Here is a 25,635-nt window from a genome sequence, read left to right on the forward strand (position 1 = left end):
TGCTGCTCTGCTTATCTGTGGAGGTGAGGCAAGTTCTAGGTCCTCATTTGGCTATCTGGCCTGGTGTCCAGTTTAGCTTTGTAAAAGATTACACACTATTCCAGTTGGTGTTCACAATGCAAATAGAATGCTTTTTATTCCATTTTAAAGGAGTCTGCTACGTTAAGATGAACAGATTTTGCTTCTTTAAGGCAAGGTCTTATTGTATCCTGGACTGACATGACACTTGCTTTGCAGCCTGGATGGCCTCAAACTCACGATCCTCCTGCCTCAGCTCCTGGAGTCCTAGAATTACAGGTATGTGCAGTAATGCTCAACTTTAAACTATTAAGCTAACATTAAAGCTGTACAATTTTTAATATTATAGGTAATATTTCAAGAGCATCCTTTTATGTCTCTCAACTAAATTTCAAGAGTTGGAATATATGCTATATTGAAGCATATACTTACTTAAAATATGTATGTTGTTAATATTTAAGCAAAAAGTATTACAGTAAAGATACCCTCTATCAATCAGGATGTTACTAAGCAAGTCACCTTTTGTTTTGTTCTGTTTTGTTTTGCTTTGTTGTGTTTTGTTTTTCATGACAGGGTTTCTCTGTGTAGCTCTGGCTCTCCTAGGACTTGCTCTGTAGACCAGGTTTAACTTGCACATTTTTTTGCTATTGGAATTGTGCACATTTTTTGGTCATGCATTTCTTGTTGGGAATGACTTGATCATATCATTTGCTCGTAGGCTTCTTTCCATGAGCATGTTATGTACTGCAGATACCGTTTACCCTAATAAATGTGACCCAGGAGCTTGTCCTCGTACCTCACATGTACCGGGTCACACAAGCTCATACCTCACATGTACCGGGTCACACAAGCTCATTCGTACCTCACATGTACCGGGTCACACAACCTCATTCGTACCTCACATGTACCAGGTCACACAAGCTTGTATCTCACATGTACGGTCAGGGTTAAGCTTTCTGAGATGTTCTCTTGTTTGTATCTCGCTGGATTGAAAATAATGGCATATTTTAAACATCTCTAGTCAGGAAGGTCAGCTTTGGAAGAGACAATGTTATTGAATTACTAGAAACAATGTTATCACAGAGTAATTAAACTTAAAAGGTTATAAAAGTATTGGAATCGTTGAAGAGCTCTTTTGTAGAGCAATAAAATGTAAGGTGCAATTGACCAATGTATACTTCAACCAACCGTACCTCATTCCACTTCCCACAGTCTGTGCGCAGGGTTTGAGAGCAGCCAGTAAGGAAAGCTCAGTGGACAAGTCTGAGAGGCAGCTAGGGAGGTGGCTTTGTAAGGCTCCAGGTGAAAAGGCGTCCCGGGTGGAAATTACTTAAATTACTTAACCATCCCACAAAGAATAGAGAGGCTCTTAAAATCCACTTTTCTGAAGGCTGAAATTATTTACAGCACCCTATTTGGAAGAGTAGATAAATTCATATACATAACAGATGAGTCCGATTATATGAAAATTTAATTTTTATAGGCAATTTAAGAAATAGTGCTTTTTACAATCTTTATAATCATTTAAGAAAGTAGGGTAGAAATTAAAAGCTGAAACAAAATTAAACATTTTATTTTAAAAAACTATATATTCTCTTATAATCAAGTAATGCAATTAAAAACATGGCCCTGTTTAACGATGGCTTTTTTGTTTGTTTGTTTCCGATTTCGGTTCATTTAATTACAAAGTCTCGGAAGGCTTCTCATCTTGATGAAGTTACCTTTAACAGTCCTTGCCTTTTAACTTTGGTTTGGTGCCATGTTTAAACACCAATATTAAAAATACTTAGCACCTTAGATAGTCACAGCTCATGAGCACTTTGCTCCAGCCTGGACCATTGAGAAATAGATGCCCTTCTGTGCCAGCAGCTGCTGGTGGGTGCCGTGCTCCTTGACCTTGCCGTTCTGAATCACCACGATCAAGTCTGCGTTCTGGATGGTGGACAGGCGGTGAGCGATCACAATGCAGGTGCGGCCTTCCCTGGCTTTGTCCAGCGCTTCCTGGACAACCTGTTTCACAATTGCACCAAAGAATTAATGATAAAAACAGGCCTCTTCCTATAATCCCCCCTCCATAACCAGACCTGGGATTTATCTACTATGTCCTCTTCACTTGTGTTGTTAAAACTACAAGGATTCTATCTCATGGAAGCCAGAATGCCTGATGCCAAGAGAACAGAGGACAGCATATGCTGGCCCTGGGGAGGAGAAAGAGCCCTCGGGCAGCTGGTGGGAATGAGAACTGAACATCAACTATGGAAATCAGTGTGGAAGATCCTCCAAGCAAAGACAGAATCATAATCAGCTATACCTGTGCCTGGGTATGTACCTAGACTCCAAGTCACAATACCATGGATATCAGCATATCTGAGTATATACATTATCTATCACAGCTACCATATAAAAACAGGGTAGATGTCCCTGAATGAATAAAGATAATGTGGAACACATACACAATGACGCTTTATTTTGCCCTAAGGGAGAAGTAAATGGTGCCATTTGAAGGAAAGTGGAGTTGGAGAGACCATGCTAAAAGAGATGAACCAGACCCAGAGAGACCAATGCCATGTGGTTTCCCATATGCAGAATTTCCATTTAAAGGTATATATGATATAAACATAGAAGGGAGACTCTGGTACTTGTAAGGGTTCAAAGGGAGAAGAGGAGAAGAACAGAAGACAAGGAGGTATAAGAAAGACAAAATATTGTGTTTTCTTTCTAGGTGTAACAGTAACTGCATGCTTCACATTAATAACACATATATTTTTAGTGTGAAAATAGAAAGGGAGCCATTCTGTGGGATGATGGATGGAGGAAGGAAATCAGGAAGTAAATATGAGGAAAATAAATGATAAAAACATAAAATATAACAAAGCCAATTATTTTGTACAATAAAAAAATAACAAACTGTAAAAAAACAAAACAAAAACAAACAAACAAACAAACAACTGAACTACAACATAAACTTTATAAACTAAGGAGTATACCACGTTATTAAAAAAAAAAAGAAAAAAGAATGAGTTCTAAGACAGGAGGTATCTAATATTAAGGCAAGGGCAGTAAGTACACTCTATCCAACCATTTAAAAACACTCATGTGCCTTCCCACACAACATCCCTCAAGGCAGTCCTCCAGCCCAGCTCTCCAGCACATGCAGGAAGCCAGGGCACCAAGCAAAGCCATCATAGCAGGTAGAAAACATCTCTTGCCCATCTGCCTTTCAGATAGCTCAACTATTAACCTTTCTCAGGCTGCAAGGCAGCAGCAGTGGCTGTCTTAGGGCACTGTCAGCCTCCAACTCTCACCTACAGCACCCCATAGGCTGCTGCAGAGATGTTGCCTTCAGGAGCAGACTGCTGCCAGCATGCAGCTTGTAGGAGGGCACTGTGGAAAACAGGGTCCATGACTAACCTGCCTCTTATCACTGAAGGTCTCCTAAGTTCCAGCTGCAGACATGTTAAACTGCACTGGGAGCCACCATCAGCAACAATCAGGTATCTGGAGCCGTGTTGGCTTCTAAGGCAGAGAAAGAGCCCAACTTAAATCAGTACCTTTTCACTTTCTGTATCCAGAGCTGATGTTGCTTCGTCCAGAAGTAAAATGTGAGGCTGTCTGACAAGGGCGCGTGCGATGGCGATGCGCTGCTTCTGCCCACCCGACAACTGAGTGCCTTTGTCTCCTACTCTGGTGTTGTATTTCTGTGGACAGAATTTGGTCGTTACAGAAACAGAGCTGATGGCGAAGCACAAAACACAGTTTGAGCACAGCAAATAGGATAATTAGATAAATTATTTAGAGGCTAAAAATAGGTTCCCAGAAAGCTAAACAAATTAAGGAAAAGCTCTAATTGGGTGGTTTAATGTTTCTTTTTTTTGAAAACAGATATCTGGGCTCCAAAATTATATGCTTTAGTGTAAATAAGTTCAGCTTCCTCTATTCGAGAATATGGCAAGTCCATTATCTTTCATTTCCTGTTTTTTTTTTTTAATTTGTAACAAAGATTAGTAGGAGAAAGGAAATGATCTGAACAGCTGCTCACAAAAACAGAAACATCTTGTCACCAGCACGTGACACCCTCTGCATGATTAAACCAGGCAAAGAAATCCTTAGGAAATACCCCCCACCCCGTCTGTGTGTGTGTGTGTGTTTATTAAATTATCTTCAAGATTTAAACAATTTTAATGTGTCGAGGAATTCCACTAAGCTCAAAACAGATCCTTCTATATCAAAGTCTAGAGTCAAACCATTTCCCTATCATCTCAACAGCAGAGAACTGTCACAAATTATTATACACAATGACAAAGACGTGGCCTAAAGATGGTATAACATCAGAAAGCAGGAGAGGCTGTTACAGCAAGTTTAAGCAGAAAGCAAACTGCCTTATTATTTGTAGGCCTGTGGCAGGTTAGAATTAGTCACATACCAGCTCTGATTCCTGTGACTTGACTATAAAATCCATGCTCTCTATAAGGGTGCCATTCTTATTTATTTTGTTTGGTAATTCCAGTTCTATGATTGGCAGAGCAAGGCCTGTGTCTGTGGAGGAGATGGGCTCTGGTGAGGACGGAAGGATGCTTGGAACAGGCTCTTGAGCTAAAGCTGCCCCAGCATCCAGCCCTCTGATGTGTCCTGCCTCAGGTGAGTGCCAGGGCTAGACCACACTGACCAGTGATCCTTAGGGAGCAGAGAAGATGGTGCGGCTAACTCTGTGGGAAGGAGGAGGACACAGGCTGGAGCATAGTAAGGTGAGTATAGGACTAACCACTCAGAAGGAGATGCTTAGCGAATGGGGCTTAGTCAGAGTGATGGGCCAGGAGTCCAGAAAGGCAGGTCCCTTGGGAGCCGGCTACTCTGTATCACTGTCACCTGCACTTTAAGTAACAAATTGCTCAGCTTGGCTGACCCGTTTTTGTTCTTTCTTTATTTTCTTTTTTCTTCAGAAGAGCTAATATAGGAACTGAAAAAAAATCTGCTTTTCTACCAATTTCTAGGGTGAGGATTCGGGCTTTGACAAGAAGTGAACCTCATTTAGTAAAGGGGTCTGTAGGCTTGTACTTTGAGTGTCTCAGCCTCAAAAGTCAATCACCCATGGCTGGACTACACTGAGGAGAGCAAGGGGACCGATCTCCTTCCATGTCATGTGCTCAGAAGGAGCCGTTAGCTGTGGAAGGGCCACATGACAAGGGATAACATGGGAAGAGTTAGGGCCATTTGTTCATGCTCTCCTTGCCCATAAGGCCTCTGCCATCCCGGCTGGTCTGAGGCTATTAAAGCCTATTCTATAGAGGGCATCTCCTGTAATAGTAACTTTACAGGTGATAATGAAAGAGGGTATATTATTTGGGTAAAACTTGGGGCTGGAGAGATAGCTCAGAGGTTTAAAGTACTGGCTACTCTTTCAGAGCACCAATTTCCAGAACATACAGTAGTTCACAACTGTCTATAACTCCCATCCCATGGTTTCTGGTGCCTTCTGTCTTCTGTAGACACCAGACCTGAATGTGGTATACAGGCACACATGCAGGTAATACACCCATACACATAAGATTAAAAGCAATAAAATTAAGATAACTAAGAGCTTAAGATAGAGCCAGCAGCCCTATTATCAAACTTACGGGATGGAACGAGAGGTTGTTCATAGGATTAAACCTAGGAAACATTTTAATAACCAACATTATAAATATAACCAGGGGTCAATGAAACTCTCAATGGTAAGAAATTGTACAATAGCATGGTCTTCTCAATGACTCAGCCCTAATTAGAGAGGCCTATTTCTGCCCTGGGTCCAGTCATCAGCCTGGCCTAATTCCAGAAGGAGGCTTGAAGTTTGTGAAAGAGCTGCAAAGTGATGGATGAAACAGAAATGGAGAATGGGGATAGATGGTGAGGACCACTCCTTTGTCAGAATCAGGAGACACAGATATGGACTCCTGGCCCTTCACTCAGACTTGAAGGAAGAGCGCTATCCCCCCTGAAAGGGTGGGGCCTCCACCCCTGAAGCTGTAGGTCTATACCAGGCCTCCTCCTGTACAGTTCCTGAATGGATGTCACACTGCTTCTGCCTCACCAGGACTCACAGGATCAGTATACTTAACATCTTGCAGGCAAGGGAGATGTGGCCAGATCTGTGTACACATGTGGCTGTGTTTTAGCTGCTAACTTTTTTTTTGGTAGTCTTAATCTAGAGAGAGACGTACATCAGGCAGCGAGTCGATGAACTGGTGGATGTTGGCTTCCTTGGCTGCCCTCACAATCTCCTCATGAGACACGACCCGGCTGTTGTCTCCGTAGGCGATGTTCTCTGCGATGCTGCAGTCAAAGAGAATGGGCTCCTGGGACACAATGCCCAGGTGAGCTCGGAGCCACTGGACATTCAGTTGCTTTATTTCTTTGCCATCTAGAAACTGAAAGCAAGGGTTCATAGATCGACTTCAGGACCAGCACAATTCAGGCCTACCAAAATCACCACCATTACTTCATACTTTAAGACTGTGGGGTTGTCATGAGATGAAAGAAGTCCTACTTATTTTACTTTGGATTTTCAAGGTTTGTTCAAGAATACCATAACTGTACATTTCGAGGAAGTACCCATTTCTCATGTTTTAACCCTGTTTTTTGTTCATTTTCTTTCTTTTTGATTTACATAGTAATAAGCAGAAAATTCCAAAAATATCCATGTCCCAACCCCTCGAAACTGTGAATGCCTTTTGTCAAAGAGGCATTGGAGTAGCACATTGTATCATGTGCATACATTAGATTGCTAGTAATTGGCTAACTCTATAATACAACGATTGTCCAGGTGATCTTGGTACAGCCAATGTATTCCTGAGGTTCTTAACTATGGAAAGGGGACAGGAGCAGACTATCCTGAGGTGTATGGCATGAAAAGTCTTGGCCAGCTACTGCTAGCTTTGAAGATGGAGAAAGGCAAAGCAGAGCAGCCTGTCTCTTGTGGTCTCAAGAAGGTATATGACAGTACTGTCGTTTGTATTTTAGCACAGTGAGAGCTATGCTAAAGGATCAAAGGCTTATAGCAGTGTGTGTGTGTGTGTGTGTGTGTGTGATACAGGATGGACAGATAGACAAGTGTATAGAAGGATTCATGGTATATTCAATACTGAGTCACGAGTAAGAAAGAAAAGGCCACCTTTCCCCTACATCACCTCAACCTATGGGTCACAACCATCTGTGATTGAACAACTCCTTCACAGGGGTTGCCTACGGCCATCAGAAAACACAAATATTTACATTACAATTCATAAAAGTAGCAAAATTACAGACATGAAGTAGTAACAAAATAACTTTATGGTTGGGGTCACCACAACGAGAAGAACTGTATTAAAAGGTCATAACATTAGGAAGTCTGGGAACGAATGAGTTAGATGTGCAGGAGAGGAGCTGGGAAGACCCCTGCATTGTTGATAAAATCCTTTTCTGATACAGATATGCCAACTAAACAGATCTCTTTTTCAAAAACAAATGGCCTTCAAATGAGGGAAGTGTTAATGGCTTCTAAAGAAGATTCCAGTATCCCAGCTTTGGAGAGTCAAACAATAGTGTCAAGTGTGAAATGGTTCATCTATGTTCTCCGTGTACCTTGTGAGTAGCTGGGCCTCTGGTATAGCACTGGCCAGAACTAGGAATGCCACAGGAATGCATTTCTACTTGTGAGACTGGCAGTTACATGGATAGAAGGCATACCATGGCCTTGCTAGTACCAAGCTCTGTTGCCATGGGAACCACTGTGCATCTACTCTCCTAGCTTTCTAAACATTTTAATAAGTCAAAGTGCAAAATAAAGGATGGGGAGAGGCAGGGAATATCATGTGACAGGCACAAGCCTACTAGCCCAACACTACGGCAGCAGAGGCAGACCACTGTAAGGTCAAGTCATTCTGAGCTACATGCCAAGTTCTAGACCACTGTGAACTATGTAGCAAAGCTCTATCTCAAAACAAGCACACGAGCAAGGTATCTGTATTGGAGCATAGCTATGTGATCTTGTTAGAATGAGGGAGAATCATAACTTAGAAACGGAAATTGGAAGAAATAAACCTTAAAGAAGCTTATTCTATGTTTATATCCCTGGAAGCAAAATACGTTATCGCATAGAATCACAGTCAAGTCTGAATGGTTCCTATAAGTTTTAAGAAGTTTGTACATTTCACCAAATACAATAAAATTCTTGGCCCTAATTATAACTGTAAAACACACAGGTTTGTAAACTATTTAAACCCACATTGGCCAAAGAATCCTTCCTCTAAGAAACACACGTTTGGAAACCCAGAATGTACAATGCTTTCAGGTACAGCTTCCGTGGTAGAGGCACACCAGCGGTCTGATGGGAGACCCAGAAAGTCTGCAGAATTCATGAAAATTGCTCACAAGATCCAAGCCCAAGGGAAGGCCTATCTAGGAAAGTAAAACTTGGTAAGGAATAATGTAAGGCTAATGAAGATAATTAGCTCTTTCTATGATAGCCTGCTACATCTACTGTTCTCTAGTACAGTAATTAAGTGTCGCATATGTATTATTTGCATATGTATGTACTCTGAAATAAAGAAAAAATGTCAAGGACTGAAAAGATTTTAATTTCTGAGATAAACACAATGCACACACTCTCTTCTTTCTCTTCACAACATCTCTTAGGGTCACTGTGACCTAAAGGGGACAAAACACCCTGACTGTGGTGCCTGGGACAGACTGGAGGTGGAAAAATGCAGGCCAGGAGCAGACTCAAAAAGCTAGGCTGCTAGGGCTTTCAAGTTCATGTAAATCCTGGCACCTGAACAGCGTTCTGGGAGGGAGGGAGGCCAGGCTGCAGTCAGGAAGCTCTCCCTCTTAAGTCAGTTGCTGAGAAAGGAAGAGTCTGCAATCTAAGACTTGGGTATCTAGATTTTGTTATTATTATTATTGTTGTTGTTGTTGCTTTTAAACTATTCCCTTTTTTATTATAATGTATTAATCTATAAAACTACTGTCCCTCTTCCTTTTGTCCATCTTCTACTTTGATGTTATTTTTAATATTACATCTAACTTCTACATACAAGAGAAAATCCAGTTTAAATAACGTAACACTTTGCTCTCCACAGGGCGCTCCTACAAGTGTGCCGTTAGGGATGTTTAGCTGGGATTAGATGTAACTGAGCAACCAAAGTTGAGGGCAGGAGGAGAGGTGTGGAGCTAAGGGCATGCTTCTCCAGGTGGGAGATAAGTAACTCCCAGCAATTGTGCCAAAAAGGCAAGTTGAAATTGAACAACTGTGTGTGTCTGTGATTTTCATCCAATATTCTCTGGGCAGAGTCTGGTAGCACGGTCTGTTCCTGGTGCTTAGGCAGGGTAGCTAAAGCTACATGCTACAGGCGTTATCCCTTACTAGCTTTCTAGGACATTGTAATTGTAATATACATTGAAATTTGAAAGCCACCACTTTGGTCAAGGTCCCAAGCAGCACAGCACAAAGCTTATTGTAAGCCATAAGAGTTTCCTGATTCCAGGGTGGCCCTTAAAGTCAAGTCCTCTTTTCATTTCTTATGACCATCATAGAAGCAGGGGGAGGAGGACATGATAGGGTGTTTCTGGGAGGGAGGGAAACCGGGAAAGGGGATAACATTTGAAATGTAAATAAAGAAAATACCCAATAAAAATACAAAGAAAATTATCTAACAATAAATTATAAGAACTCCCCCTCGCCCTCCCCCCCACAAAAAGACCAAATGATGCTCAAGTGGACAATCATTTTCCATGGCAGTAAGAAATAGCTTTGAGTTACCTATTACCACTAACAGAGTCACTAAGGGTCACTGTGGGGAATTGCAGGCTGGTCTCCAGTGGAGCTGAGGTCTGAACCCTGATGGTCATAACTCACCTTCCTGACATGTTAGGCATTCCCTCATGCTCCTGGAACTCTGGTCCCTGCCTAAGTTACCACCTCCCACAGCCATCACAAGAGAAGCATAGTCAGTAGTCATGTAAGCAATGGCCCAAGCTTCTGACCTTCAGGCTAAACTCCTCCCCAGTTACCTAGCAACAGTGAAGACCATAAAAAGGGGTGCTCAGCCCCCACCTCACTCTCTTACTCTTACTCTCTCACTTCTCACTCTCTCCTCTCTCCTTTCTCTTTGTCTTCTCCTATCCTCTCCTCTCTCCCTTTTTCTCTTTCTAGCTTTCTCTCTAGCTTTCGTTCTAGCTTTCTCTCTCTCTCTCTCTCTCTCTCTCTCTCTCTCTCTCTCTCTCTCTCTCTCTCTCCTTCTCTTTCCCCTTGCATTTCTATAATAAAGCTCTTAAACCATAGAGAGTCTCTGCTCCATCAAGATCTGCTGTGCAAACTCGCCAGTGTTGGGAACCTCTTCTCTCATCCCTCTCTCCTATAACCCCGGGGTGACAGGGTGTCACTTCGGGTTCCCCAGTCGGGGGCTACCCCTTGTCCACCCCCTGTCGCGTGGGTCAGAGGCTTGCATGTCCACCCGGGCATCTGCCTGTGTCTGCCTGCCCAGAGAACAGGAACTCTGGCCAGACGTTGGGCCCCTTTTCCCTTCCCTTTCTTCCCCAGGGCCTCTCCTGCCCCCCCACCCCACCCCTTTTGAGTTCCCAACAGGTCACTAGCTGATACTTAGAAACAAAACTTAACACATTAATTTACTGGGAATGCTTCTGCAAGGAGGCTGGCTGCTATGAACCACGTCTTGGCATTTTAAGGCTCTAGTACAATTCACAGAAGAAGACAACAGGTATTTATGGAATGAACAAGAATACGTTAGCTTCAGTGCATTTGTGTCTACGTCTACATACTAAGAACCAAAAAGGCAGGGGCTGGAGAGGTGGCTCAGTGGTTAAGAGCACTCACTGCTCTTCGGAAGGTCCTGAATTCAATTCTCACTGCTCACTCTCTTGGCAGCTCACACCTGTCTGAGGTCATCTTCTGGAGTGCAGATTGTACATGTAAAGTACCCATACACATAAAACACATAAATAAGTCTGAAACAAACAAACAAACAAACAAACAAACAAGCAAACAAGCAAACAGGTTTAAAACTTTCCCTGACACACTTGATTCCATCTGTGAATGTTACTGGGTAAAATTTGAGAGGTAGATACCAATTCTCATTTAGCAGGAGTAGGCTGGTGGTGTAGTAGAAGATGGCAGTTCCTCCAACAGCTGGAACAAGCTTGCTCTTGTACACTAGGAACAGCTCTAATGCTGACAGAATTCCCTGTAACTTCTGGGTCATAGACCACAGCAGCAGCAGCAGCAGTGCTGAGATCAGAATCCAATCTCTTATTCCAATTCATTACTCTTATTCATTTAGCTCAGCAAAGAGTGAGCACCTAACTCCTTGTATTAAATCTTTCTGTTTCCTGTACTGAGCTGAAACGATTCTTGTCCATGTTGTAGATTATGCTCTCCTGTTGTTGTTGTTTTCACAGAACCATCATTGCTCCTTATGTAATGTTTTTGCCGTTGTTTACTAAAGTTACAGTAAAGAATGGGGTCTACGCTTCCTGAGGACATGTCACTGTTTCCTCCCAGAAGGAATCAGCCAGCCAAGAGACCACCCCTGAGGAAGCTGAGTTCATGTTAAGCCATGCTAAAAGATGGGAGGAATAAATATCTGTGAATGATAATGTATATTTTTCCTTCCTTTCCTTTCTCCCTGTCTTTGGTGCAGTTGCTTCAGGGCTACCTATTGACTCAGAAATGTCTAATTTTTACTCTTTCTTCATTTATAATTGTTTTTTTTTTCAAATACTGTCTAGTATGTGCAGAACCTAAGTATGTTTTAGCTCCCCACCTATCTTGTGGCTTCTTGTCTGCCATGGGCTGACTTCTATGCTGGGTTAACTCAAGTGGCATGGCTTTTTCCTCTTTCTCTTCTCCAACTTCTTTCTCAGAGAAGCTGCAAATTTAAGCTTGCTTACCTTGGGACAATGCCCTGCCCTACTAGGAAATTATTGTGACTATAATAAGATACTATGAGATTTTAAAATCTTTCTTAAAATATAACAACATAGTTTGGGAAAGTATTATTTCTGCTAGGTTCCACTTTAACTGGCCTGCTTGCTACCCTGTGCTACCAAGCAGAACCCACATTACCTCTTGCAATAAGTATCAGCTATATGGCTCTTCATTATGCAAATCATACACAGCCATTGAGAGCTAGCTCCAGGTCTCCCTTCTCTAATCAAATTTGCACAACCATATTTTCCATCGTCCCAGTTAAAGTCACCATATGCTATTTCTTTTAATTGCACAATTTACATGCAGCTTAATAAACGCTTATTGAGGACATTACTCAAAATGCTGGTGGCTGACACTATCTCCTCTAATTGCTTTGAATGTAGCAAAGACCTTTTAGAAGAGTGGTTCTCATGCTGCAAACCTTTAATACAGTTCCTCATGTTGTGGTGACCCCAATCATAAAATTACTTCATTGCTACTTCATAACTGTAATATTGCTGCTATTATGAATGTTATAAATCATAATATAAACATAAAATAAATATAAATATGATATTCAACCCCACAGGTTGAGAACTGCTCTTTTAATAAGGTAAAAAGGTACAAAGCATTATAACTTAAAAAGTAAACTGAGTATACTGGTTGGTTTTGTGTCAACTTGACACAAACTAGAGTCATCAGAGAGAAGGGGCCTCAACTAAGGAAATGCGTCATGAGATTCAGCTATAAGGCATTTTCTCAGTTAGTGATCATGGGAGGAGGGCCCAGGCCATGGTGGGTGGTGATATCCCTGGGGTTCTATAAGAAATCAGGCTGAGCAAGCCATGGGAAGCAAGACATTAAGCAGTACCCCTCCATGGCCTGTTCATGAGCTCTCACTTCCAGGGTCCTGTGCTGTTTACCGTCCTGTTCTGACTTCCTTCAGTGGTGAACAGTGCTATGCATGTGTAAGCTGAATAAACCCTTTCCTCCCCAACTTGGTCTTTTTTTTTGGTCATGGTGTTTCATTGCAGCAATAAAAACCCTAACTAAGAGACTGAGTAAAATATGATTGTTTTTGAATAGTTATTGTGTAGCAGTTCTAAAAGCCATGGGTATCAGATTGAAAAGTCTCCACTCATCTTCATCATTGATGGCAGCCAGGATCCCTTAGAGCTGATGGGAATCGATGTTTGGGTCATTGTCTTATTGCTGTGTGGCTATAAGTGGCTCTGTGGATAACTCAGTGCATAAAGAATAACACTTTTCTGCTCTTAGTTGCATCTTTGCACTCTTTTTGCTATATGCCACATTTATTTTTGCTATAGAGTCATCAGAGAGTTGCATCTTTGCACTCTTTTTGCTATATACTACATTTATTTAAACTCACAGCCAAAGCATGTGTCAGTTTCCCCCTTTTAAAAATATTGACTTCATTGGAGTTGGGGAGTGTAGGCACATGCCTTTAATCCCAGCACTTGGGAGGAAAAGACAGATGTATATTTGTGAGTTCAAGGCCAGTGTGGTCTACAGAGCTAGTTCCTGGACAGCCAAGGCTACACAAAGAAACCCTGTCACAAAAACAAACAAACAAAACAAAAATAAAAACAAAAAAGGAATTTTTTAAAACTTAATTTTTTTATGTATGCATGTACCTCAGTGTATATATGTGCACCATGAGCACAAAGGAGGATAACACAGGTCATAAGTTGGAGTCAGATTCCCCTGGAAGTGGAGGTCTAAGGCACCATGTGGTTGCTGAGAACTGAACCGAGGTCCTCTGCAAGGCAGTGAGCACTTCTGACTGCCGAGCCCTCTGCACAGACCTCCAGATTCCTTCTTTTGAACTTGTTACCTCAAATGTCCCCTATTCTGCTGTGACTCCTACCTCTTCCACTGTCAACTGCTTCACAGTTCACACTCCCTGAATCTCCATGTTTCCTCCCAAGCTTCCTTCAGACGTGCAAAGCTGTTTACTAAGAGGAAATGTTGCAAACAGTCCATGGATTTGCTCCCCTCAGGTCACCATGTCTTCTCGGTTCTCACCTCCTCCAAATCCACACCTCCCATCCTCATTGTCATCTTTTCCTCCTTGAAACACAGTAATCGGCTGTAATCTCCTTGTCACTCCTAGACCCACTTTCTATTTCTCAAGCTACTCTAACTTTTTATGCTTTTCTCATGTAAGGGAGATGGGTGGTAAGTAGGCTTCTGTGAAGGAAAACAGAGGTGCACTGTTGATGGAGAAGGTATCTGGGGCAGACAGGGCAGCTTAGACACCAAACATGGCTTATAATCAAGAGTTAATAATATCCAGGCATTAAGATGATCTGAATACAAAAGTGTGCTCACCACTGATCCAGCCATGGGGTCATAGAAGCGCTCGAGCAGCTGGACCACTGTGCTCTTCCCGCAGCCACTGCTGCCCACCAGGGCCAGCGTCTGGCCCTTCTTCACCTCGAGGCTCAGCCCCTGAAGCACTGGGATGTTGGGTCGGGTGGGATAGTTGAACATGACTCCATTAAATTTTACATTTCCTTCTAACAGATTCTAAAAAGAGAATAGCGATAGTTACTTTGATAATGGTAATATTGGAAACATGGAGTAGAACTGTGCCTAGCTACCTCCAGCTGTCATGTGAGGCAGATCAAAAGGATGCACCTTTCCCTGGCTGCCAGGGCAATTCTTAAGCACTGTTAAATACTATTGAGTGCTATTAGCTCTGTGCTGAGTACTCACTAAGTCTTTACTGCACTCATCCTTTGCATGAATGACTAAAAGAGTTCAAAAAATGGGCTATGTGGCAGATCATCCTCTTAATATCTGGCTTCCTTGAGCAGGATGCTGTCTGCTAAGCAGCCCTTTTGACAGCTGCCTGATGCCCTCATGTCAATTTGGCTCCACTGAACCCATCATGAATGTCTGAAGAAAATGGTATTTGCAACTACAGCCACTTTCGGCAAAAGCACACTTCAATGGGGGAGAGCATTATTTCCATTGTGACTGTTATAATAGCTTGCTGTGGAAGTCACAAGGATCTCCATCAAGCATTTTTATCCAGAACACAGGGGATCACTGCTGATGGCATGCTCCCTGTTGATGGGCTCACAGTGGACCAGCAGAAGGCCCATAATTAATGTCAATATAGTCTTGATACATTTGTCTTAATATATAAGCCTTTGCTTGCTACTTTTCCTCTTTCTCATCAATACAGTGGACTAAGCTGGCCATGAAAAGGAGAGACAGCAGCAGCAATAGTAGAGCAATGGCTGGCATGCCAGGGAAGGATAACTGAAGAGAGTTCCAGTCAGTGACATGCATGGGAACTGGAGGTAGAGATAATAAAGATTGTAAAGAGCTATAGATGAGAAACTCTAGTCTCCAGTTGTTGGAAGAACTGCAAAGCTTTAAGGACCAAAGTTCTGACACCCTAGACTCAAGACCTATAATACTAACTGCTATGGGAGCTAAGGGTCCAAATACTGGAGTCCTCCCCAACAGCTGTAATATTGAGCCAGTGATGCCAGCTGCTGCTCAATGCTGTTGCTCAGTGAGAACAATAATGGTTTCTAATTATCAGGGCAGTTGGTCATTAAAGCTTCAAGCAATAAACCCTTAACATAACACCTAGAAGCCATAGTGTCTGGCTTCTAAAGTCTGGAGTAGGCTTCCCAGTTCTCAAGGCGCAGAGCCTGCTAGTTCAGTCCCCTGTGACACAGGCACAAAAGGGCTTAGGACTCCTAACCATGAAAGAGTTCTAACGACCACGCTCATGGATTCTATTCATGAAAAGCAAAACGATTTCAGCCAGGTCGTTAGTAACAAATGTAGTGAAATTCTACTATGAGCTCTGAAATGAAGCTAACCTTCATTTCACAAAGCTAGAATTGAATAGACTCTAAAAGAATCAGTGCCTTGGCCAACAATATGCTTCAGTGGGTAGGGACCCTGCTACTGAGCATGACAACTTGACTTCAGTTCCCAGGATCCACATGGTAGAAGCAGAGAATTAAGTCCTAAAATTGTCCTCTGGCCTCTACCAGTGCACTGTGGTGAGTGAACATTTACACACACATAAATAACTAGATTAAAAATGGAATTTTTAAAATTCTTAAGAAAAAGAGAGAGTCCACTTGTTTATGTGGTGGCGTTAGCACCATCTAATGCATAACACAAATGCAATAATTTGGAGCCTTTCCTCCAGAAGTTGCCTACGAGACGATAGTATTCTTATCTCGCTGTAACTGTCATGTAAAAGTACTGGGTTTTAATATACATTAGTACTTGCTGAAACAAACCCAAGGCCTAGAAATTCATATCACAATCAATATAAGCACAAGCACAATTCTGTTAACTTTCTTCTTGGACTACTTTTATCCATGGGGCTAGCAGGTCATGTAAGTGAATAAACAAACTCACAGGCTTCAAGCCCTCTGTGCTGTAGCTGTCAATCTCAGGGGTTTTCTCAATGATCCTGATGATATGAGATGCTGATACTTTGGCTTTCGCATAGTCAGGAGCGAATGAACTGGTATTCCCAGCTGCCATGGCACCAAAGACAACAGCAGAAAATACCCTGAAAAACAAGAGAAGCAAGCATGCGCAGACGGTAGCGGCTACTGTGGAAGCAAGCGGTCAGGTTTATACCCAAGTGGCTGGGTGACCACTGATCTGAATAGAGAAAAATCATGCAGAGAACTACGAAGACACCACCATGGTGTCCCCTCTCTGAGCCAGCCTAGACTTGATAGCTCTCACCAGCCACACTGCTCCACTGGTACTTTGGATACAGCAGAAGATGAAGGGCAACAGCTAGGAGCTGGCCTGATTCACACAATGCCTAGTTCTCTACAGAAAGAGAATGGCGTTTCCTGCAGTCCTTGGCAACGTTCTGTCCTCTGCTTTACTGTCGTTAGGAACCCTTTAGAAAGAAGCTACGGGGCTTCCCTGAGAACTCCTCTTTACCAGGTGTGGATTAGAATCCCTGGACCAATGGCTGTGGGTTTCAGACAAAGCAATGGAAGGATTCCCTTACTTGCTCCCCTCACAGACCAGACAACACTCCACTCCAGCCTCCCAGATGCCATGCCTGAGGTCTCCCATTTTTGTACCTTGCAACATAGATGTGACAAACTGCTCACATTCTTTGTCAAAATGCTGTAAGTGTTCTGTTCCCTTTATGTATTCAAGAGTTTGTTCGATTTTAAATGAAATACTGTTCCTGAAATGCATAGCAATGTGGCTGGCTGGATACAAAATAGCCAGTTCTTTCATCTCTCTCTGACCTTTGCAAATACTTCTGTTTAAAAGATGAAGTGTGTTTCCAACCCTTCGAATGTAGGTTTGCTTTGTGACTTATTTCTATTGGCAAGATGTAGCAGAGTTACAGTCGTCAGCTAGATGTCTAAGAGTCAGGAGGTCTTGTATGCTTAGTAGGTTTCTTCATTTTCATTTCTATGTTCTCTCTCTCTCCCCATCCCCCTTCACCTCCTTCCCTCCCTCCTCCTACTACAAGGTTGCTACAAGATAAAGCATTGTGCAGAGGATACCTCTCACACACTAGCCACCTATCCTGTCCTGTAACACTAACTCAGATCAGTACAACTGACTTATGCACAAAATAAATGTTTTTAATTCTGTGTCACTGAGGCTTCATGGCTGGTTGTGGGAACATATTCTCACAACGCCCATGAAGTATGTGACAAGCGTCTCCCTACTTAGCGTGCCATGCAGCTGCTAAGATACATTTGCATTTGTGACATGGCCTTCACAGCATAGACTGGAAAGGACCTTAGAGATAGCAAGTATAGTTGTCATGTTTATGCCTGGACCTTCTCCCAAAGTGGCTTGTAGCTCTGTTTTAGTGGGTGCCATGTTTCATTAAGTCTATTGCTAAACTATTTCTAAAACAGGGAAAATCTTTATCTTCCTTTCCCATCATGTCCCAGAACATCATTCAAAGGCCCTTGCTTTTCTCCACATACATCACATTGTGTCATAGTAACCACTCGAACCGGCATAATGCCGGAGAATATTCCAGAACACTAGGAACCCACCACTTCCTTTTCTTGGGCCTCCACACACACTCATGCTAAAGGAATACACTGCAATTTTTAAAATTACAACTAAAAAAACCACATGATGGTTTTCTCTCCTCATATAACATTTAAATGTGTGGGATTTTTTTTTTTTTTAAAGTGGCCACTTTTCACAAGGTGCCTTTGGCGGTTCCTAATTAAATAGATTTTTACATCTAAGATTTTTAAATCTACAAATGGTGTGTCAGCAAACTTCATTGCTTCAAAGGCTTGGAATAAATCAATATATCAAATATTTATCTATTTAGAAAATCAATACTTACAACATAACATTTTCAAAAGTCATGAGTTGTTGTGCCACCAAGTAGGCACCGAACCGGAAACAAGCAGCATAAGAAAAATACATCATGGCCTGGGTGAAGGAGAACGTGATCCCAAACACGTGTGCTTTCTTCATCGCATTTCTGGAAAGAAGACAATCCAGATTCACTCCATTGCTCAGTCATTCAAGCAGCTTGTTGTGGCTTGGCAGTGAGGCACGCAGGCATGACAGATACTGTGGACTCTTCTAAGGAATTCAGCTGGATCCCCTTTGGTTTAGCTGTGTGAATTTGGGAAACTGCCTTGTCTCTGAGAATCAGTGCTGTCTTCATCTTTAATATAGGATTACATCTCAGTGGGTTGATGGAAGATAACTGGCCTGGAACCCTGAGAAGAGCCTGTTTTACATTAGCAATGAGTGGTCCTTTCCTTTCCCACACTGTGGGACACTCAACACTGGTGTCCTGTAGAGTAGGACACCTCCCAACACATCTACCCAGCACACTCGAGCTGTGGGTGACAGGGCAGCCAGCATGTCCTTGATGTGGGGACCTAGAGGAGCTGCATGTGATCCGTGCACTGGAGGGACTTCCTGAGGACTGAGCTGTGGGAAGAAAGAAGCACTTGCCTGTCTGGAGCCAGGGAAGGCTCTACAAAGGATTAGCATTCCAGGAATTTCTGAACCACAAGGGTCTTGGGTGTGGAGGTGTAGGCAGAGACAGGGTGGGGACAGGGACAGACTTTTGACCTTCCTAATCCTGTTTAAACACATCACCTCTGTTCATGCCTTTGCCACTTAGAAACTTTTCCCAGAAAAGGGGGCCTGCCATGACTATGACAACAGAGCTTGGAGACACTTCAACAAGGTCCAGTTCTTCCCTTGTGTTAGAACGTGGGTTTTGGGTTTTGCCTTCTGAAAATTATGGCTCTCTCTTCACATTTAAAAAGGCACTTTATTTCTATATTACAAAAACACAATTGAGAGACTTTAAACTTCTTTTTAGAAACGTTTTGGAGGTTTACAACATTAAATAGGTTATAAATCACTGACTTAAAATATGTTTATCCTCTTTTTTTGCTAACATTAAGCTATAGATATTTTTATGTTTATGGATTAAAAAGTTTTGTTTTGATGTTGAGAAGGCTCCAATTTAAAATTGTTATTTTAAATCTAAACCTAAGAGATAAAACATAAAGTCCTAGTCTTATAAAAGTTAGTAAATTATTGCAAACTATTAATGATAATTAAGAAATGCAAGTTGGTAGTCAGCCACCTTATAAATGATCATACACTTTAAAGTGTTCAGAAATATATTTGAAGTGATGCTAAGAACTAATGCAATTGATATCAGGAATAAGCCTTTTTGCCTCCTGTATATGTCTTCAAGGTTGAGCCTAGGACAGATAACTAGAAACACACAAAGTTTGTCTATTTAGATAGACAGATGGTCCTCAGGCCCTTTAGAGACCTGCAGAATATGGCATTTTAAAATGTTTAATAAAAAGCTTTTCATGTAGACATGTCAGCTCCTGACAGCACCCTTAATCTCCTTTCCTCCTCCAAAGGTGGACACAGTAGACGCTCCACCTGACACTTGCTTCAAATGTGTCAAAGCTGGCCACTGGACAGTAGACTCCCGATTGCCTATGGACAGGCAAGACATTGGAAAACTGACTGCCTCATTTTGCCTAGACAAAGATGGGACAGCCTTCCAAAGTTCCTGCTTCATAAAAAAGTCTGCCAAGGCCTGATAGCTAAAGAAAGATGCCCTACCAACTACAGAGGAGCGTAGGGACCAGTTCTCTGTTTTTTCAATAGACTCCGAAGCTGCTTGATCTGCACTCCTTGCTGACTCATGTAAAATGTATCCTTCCCAGGTCTCTGAGGGGTTTGAAGACTAGACTAGTGAAAGAAGTAACTTTTTACTATTCCTTTATCTAAAGGAGCTCACTTTACAGTGACTGCTCCCAGTAGTTAACCACCCGTGTCTCCTGGTGAATGACTGGATAGGAAAAAGTGTGATGTTTATGTAAGGTCTGAGGTTACAGAAGCTTAAGTGAGAACCTAACAAAGTGTTTGTGGGTAAAGACAAGTTATGAAGGGTTGAGGACATAAAAACTTAAATGGTGATAACAGAGTGGTTCATGGTACATACAAGGAATGAAAATGCTTCTGATTTCTTCCCCTCATCATGCTGCTGTTGTATTAAGACTTCCAGAGTGTTAAAGCTTTTAACCAAAACCATTCTACTGTTCCTCTTACTCAAAGGCATGAGTCTGCTGCTCTTTCTACAATGTGGATTTCAGTACAGAGTAAAACAGTGGTAATACCAACATACCTAAAATGCATCTCTTCTTGTAAATTTAAAAAGATTATGGAGATCTTCAGGGGAGCCACTTGAATCCACCTCTCACAAGTCAAAGGGACTCCAGATACTTACTGTCAATCAACATCTGGTTTCCCCACCTGCCTATTCCTGAGGATGGAATCCCGCACCCTTTTCCTGGTTTCAGACTCTCCCTCATCCCAAATGCCAAGATCATGGTTCTAAAAGTTTCAAATATATACCCAAGAAAAAATGTTTTTAAACTCCTTAACATTATTGTCTGCCATATATATATATACATACATATACACACATATATGCATGTGTATATGTATATATGTGTATATATCACATATATACATACTTATATATACACATATGTCAGTATATTCATCAAAATCTACAACCAGATCCAGGACAGCTCTGAAATGGCTACCTACAGGTGCTCCTGTCTAGCCTCACAGACTCCTTCAACTGGGCCTTCATGTCCCTAGCCCCATATGGTCCTGCAAAACTTGCACAGGAGCCTGCTCTTTCCAGACCCAGCCAACATTCCAGCTTTTGGACTCCAAATAACGATGCCCCAATATCAGCAGAAAGTATTTATATATGATTACATATCCCGTTTATTATCAACAAAAGGCTAAGATGTTGGGATTTAGACCCAAGACAAGTGACTGATGTGCCGACTTAGCATACCAAAGCAGACCTGGCCTCTAGGCTCTCCCTGCATCCCTTGATCTCTGCCTGTTACAGGACATGGCTTGCATACTCCTTCCCTCTATGGAGCCAAGGACCTGGGATTCTTCTAGGCCCAGATCTTCACTATACAATCTAGACATTTTGTTTCTCTCCCTCCCTTTCCCCCTTTCCCTCCTCTGTCTCTCTCTCCTCTGTCTCTCTCTCTCTCTCTCTCTCTCTCTCTCTCTCTCTCTCTCTCTCTCTCTCTCTCTCCTCCTCCTCCTCCTCCTCCTCCTCCTCCCCCCTCTCTCTCCCTTTGCATTTCAACCTCCTTGGCCTCATCCCTTGGGGTCGATGAACTCACCCAAGAGCTGGTCCCAATAAAGCTGCTTTTATACTTTAACTTGTCTTGAATTGGTGATAACCTATCACCTTGTCCTAGAGAAGCTGGGACTCAAGGTTGGCCTTGCTCATGTCCTGGTAACCCTTTAGAGCCCTCATGGATACTGCTGGGGTAAAGGGAAAAAAGGTCTCCTGAGGAAACAAAGGAACAGGAAGTTCCCTCAGGAGACCCTTCTGTATCACACAACATCTCCAATTTCATGTTCCATAGAGAACAGTCATGTCCAATACAGCAAATAGCAGAGTCATTATCCCAACTGGATACCAGAGGCATTAACAGTTGTTCTCTTCCCTCCCCTCCCCATGTGTCACCAGCCTTCATGCATTTATGTCCCAGATGCTTCTGACTAAACTCAAGTCTCTTCATTTCTCTCTTGGTAATCTCTGGTGTTCCTTCTAGTACTGTCTTCATGTGCACTCTGCCTTTGACAAAAGCAATCTGGAAAACTGAAGTCCTGCTTGGAAATCTCCTTAGAGCCCTGGCCCACTCTTTAAGGCATCTTACCTGTATGGTACCTGCAAGCTCTGGGCATACATGGTTTCAAACTTCTGCTCCCGAGTCAAAGAGACAATAGTGCGGAAGTTTTCAATTGCTTCCGTAGCAATCTGTAACACAACAGACACAAGGTCCAATCGGCAGTTAATTTGAAGTGTGTAAATCACATTAATAAAAGCAATTTACTATAATGTGTTTAGCATTTAGTATTATCTTCTTTACTGAAAAAGAATATTAAGTAATTTTTCAAATTGGACTTGAAATCTGTAAAGAAGATCCACAAATTCCCTGCACCCCACCCCACCTCCATAGAGACTAAAGCTGACAGACTGCCTAAAGCCACTGTCTTTACTTGGCTTTAGAAAAGGTAACTTGAGAATTCAGTATGTCCTTTACGTTGCTCTTTCTTCTACAACAGACATGTTCTATCTAACCTAATAATTGTTTTAGTTTGCTTATTCATTTATTTGACATAGGGTCTTGGGCAAAATATGCGAGATGGACCTAAAACTAGAATTTCCCACTTCTGTCTCAGTGCTTGGATATAGCCGTGCACCATGACACCTCTCTTTACGTTTTTTTTTTTTTTAATTTTAGAAAATTTATTTATTTATTTATTTATTTGTTTGTTTATTTTTGTTTTTTTGAGACAGGGTTTCTCTGTATAGCCCTGGCTGTACTGGAACTCACTTTGTAGATCAGGCTGGTCTCAAACTCAGAAATCCTTCTGCCTCTACTTCCCGAGTGCTGGGATTAAAGGCGTGCACCACCATGCCCGGCTTTATTTTTTTTAATGTAATATTTTCTCTCTTAATAAATCCCAATGTTTTAAAAAATAATATCATGGATATGTTACAAAAGAAAATGCTACATATTATCATTTTACACATTAACTTAAACCTTGATTCCCCCAATCATACACATCTTTAATAATAAAATACATTCTGCATTCTATACTGTTTTTGATAAAAATAAAGAGCATTTCCCAAGGTTATTAAATCCATGTGGAGTTGGTATAATAGACAACCTCAACATTGCTTTCAATGCTTATTAAAATCAGCATTTCCATAGATATCTTTGAATGTGAGCATTTATCAATATTAAATAATTTTCTTAGGCAATTTTCTCAAATGTAAAAACACTAGGTCAAAGAGAGCAAGTGCTGCTTGCCATTAAATTAATGTAGAAATGAGCAGGATCGATGGCTTTTTCATATATTCATAGATCGAGTGTGTCTACTCTCCTACCGTCCCTCCTCATCCGTCCCAGTCCCACAGTTCCCCTCTCTCATCTTTTCATATGTTCTGCACAGGAAACAAAGCATACAGTTGCTTGATGTCTCTTTTAACACAACATCCTCCAATTTTACTTTCCTGCGAGTAACAGAACTTTCGTTGTGGCTGAATGATACTCTATAATACACATATACCGTATATTAACCTTTCATCCCTTCTGTATCATGGCTGCAGAAAATAAATTTGCAAATTGCTTTGAGTAATATGGACTCTGAATATCATTTCCCCTGATGCATGAACACAAGCGGCTGTTTTTCCTGGTACTGTCTTTGACTTCTTTCATTAATTTTCACTATAGTGTTAAAATTCTTAAGTATCAGAGTTATTAGGGCCTTTGTTGTAGCCGTTAGGAATGGGACTCCTAATTTGTCTTAGTGAAGTTTTGGTTGCTGTGAAGAACAGATATTTATATTTGCAACATATCTTGTGTTCGTAAATGCTTCTTTAGTAAATTTGCCAGTTCTGGCCTTTCAGCAAAGTCTTTTTCTGTTTAATATATGTGGAAAGCAGGATATCAATTCTTTCCTATTTTTTCCTATTACATTTCTTTCCTATAATTTTTCTCAGGTGTGATCTCTATAGCTAAAATTGAACAGTAATGATATTAGTTATCCTTATTTTACTCCTGATTTTTAAGAAACATCTTGTTTTTCCACTATTATATTATCACCTATTACATATTTATATACTATTATATATTTATATATTAGCTATTAGGTATCTGTATTAGCTATTATATATTTGCCTTGTACAATCATTTGTATGTTGAGGTATGATTCTTCTATACTAACTAAAGCCTTTCATTGAGAAGGTATACGGAATTCTCTTGAATGCTGTGTCTGGATGTCCTTGGACAACGCTGTGATTACTCATGTCCGTCACTTCTCGGTGGTGCATGCTGAGCTACTCTTGCATCCTAGGGATGGTCCTAACTCTATCACAGAGCACATGAGACAGCATCTGACTATGTGCCTAGAGTGTCTTTAACTTGTTAGCCGAGATTGACAGCTGTCAGTCTTCCTGTATCAGGAAAGTCCGGGTCACAAGCATTCACTGTGCTTGTCAGCAGAGGATTTTCTTACCCAGCATTCATATTTACTATGCATTCATATAGCTTGGGAGGGATTTTTGCAGCTTTTGGAAGGTAGGGGAGGCTGTTGCTCTGTGGGGTTGTTTTTGTTCTGTCTGTTTTGTCCTGTCTATCAGGTTTTAGTAGTTGGGTAACACTAGCTTCTTAGCTTCATAGACTGAGGACAGAGAGGTTTCTTCCCTTTCTCATACATTGTACAAAGAGCTTTTTTGTTGGGAGACTTATTAACATTAAATCTCGTGTTTTCATTATACTTAGTTTCTTAAATTTTTTAGATTCAATTTTGGTTGGCCATATTTGCCCAGAAACTATTCCACTTCTTCTAAATTTGCTACATTATAAGCATTTTTTCCTCACTAAAAATATGCTCTGACATGGCTGGAGAAATGGCTCAGCTGTCAATTGCACGGATTGCTCTTCCAGAGCATCAAATTCAATTCCCAATAATCTCACCAGGTGGCTCACAACCATGTGTAACTCCAGCTTCCGGGGTAACTGACACCATGGACTCCGTGACACACACATACACACACAGACACAGACACACAGACACACACAGACACACAGACACAGACGCACACACACACAGACACACACAGACACACACAAACATACACACACACAGACATAGACAGAGACACACACAGGCAGACTCACAGACACACACACACAGACACAGACACACACAGACACAGACACACAGACACACACAGACACACACAGACACAGACACACAGACACACACACACACACACACACAGGCAGACTCACAGACACACACACACAGACACAGACACACACAAACACACACACAGACACAGACACACACACACTTTAAGTAATAAAAAATTTTAAAGCTTAAATACTTAAAAACCCTTCAATAATCCTCCAAGTTTCCAGTAGTATTACACATACTTTTTCCTTTTTAAGTTCTATTTATTTGGATCTTTCTTTTGACTAATTGAGTGTTTAGCAATTTGATCTTTTTTAAACACTATCTCTTTGTTTAATTAGTTTAATCTTTAATGA

The 25,635-nt window shown here is 41.6% G+C and overlaps 1 protein-coding gene across 3 annotated transcripts in view; it reads right to left on the reverse strand.

Annotated features, from left to right (window-relative positions):
* Positions 1-1,490: 1,490 nt before the first annotated feature.
* Positions 1,491-25,635, reverse strand: part of LOC147004973 (ATP-dependent translocase ABCB1) — a 93,975-nt gene continuing 69,830 nt past the window's right edge. For all 3 annotated transcript variants that reach the window (XM_085836479.1, XM_085836476.1, XM_085836477.1), the window contains exons 22-28: positions 22,231-22,331; positions 18,318-18,458; positions 16,376-16,532; positions 14,309-14,506; positions 6,216-6,422; positions 3,570-3,716; positions 1,491-2,028 (exon numbers count right to left, since the gene is read on the reverse strand). In XM_085836479.1, coding sequence (XP_085692605.1) covers positions 1,828-2,028; positions 3,570-3,716; positions 6,216-6,422; positions 14,309-14,506; positions 16,376-16,532; positions 18,318-18,458; positions 22,231-22,331 — 1,152 coding nt within the window. In that variant the 3' untranslated portion in view covers positions 1,491-1,827. The remainder of the gene's footprint in view (positions 2,029-3,569; positions 3,717-6,215; positions 6,423-14,308; positions 14,507-16,375; positions 16,533-18,317; positions 18,459-22,230; positions 22,332-25,635) is intronic.

Source organism: Mus caroli, unplaced genomic scaffold, assembly GCF_978045245.1.
Source record: "Mus caroli unplaced genomic scaffold, Mus_caroli_1 scaffold_4, whole genome shotgun sequence".
NCBI classification, from domain to species: domain Eukaryota; kingdom Metazoa; phylum Chordata; class Mammalia; order Rodentia; family Muridae; genus Mus; species Mus caroli.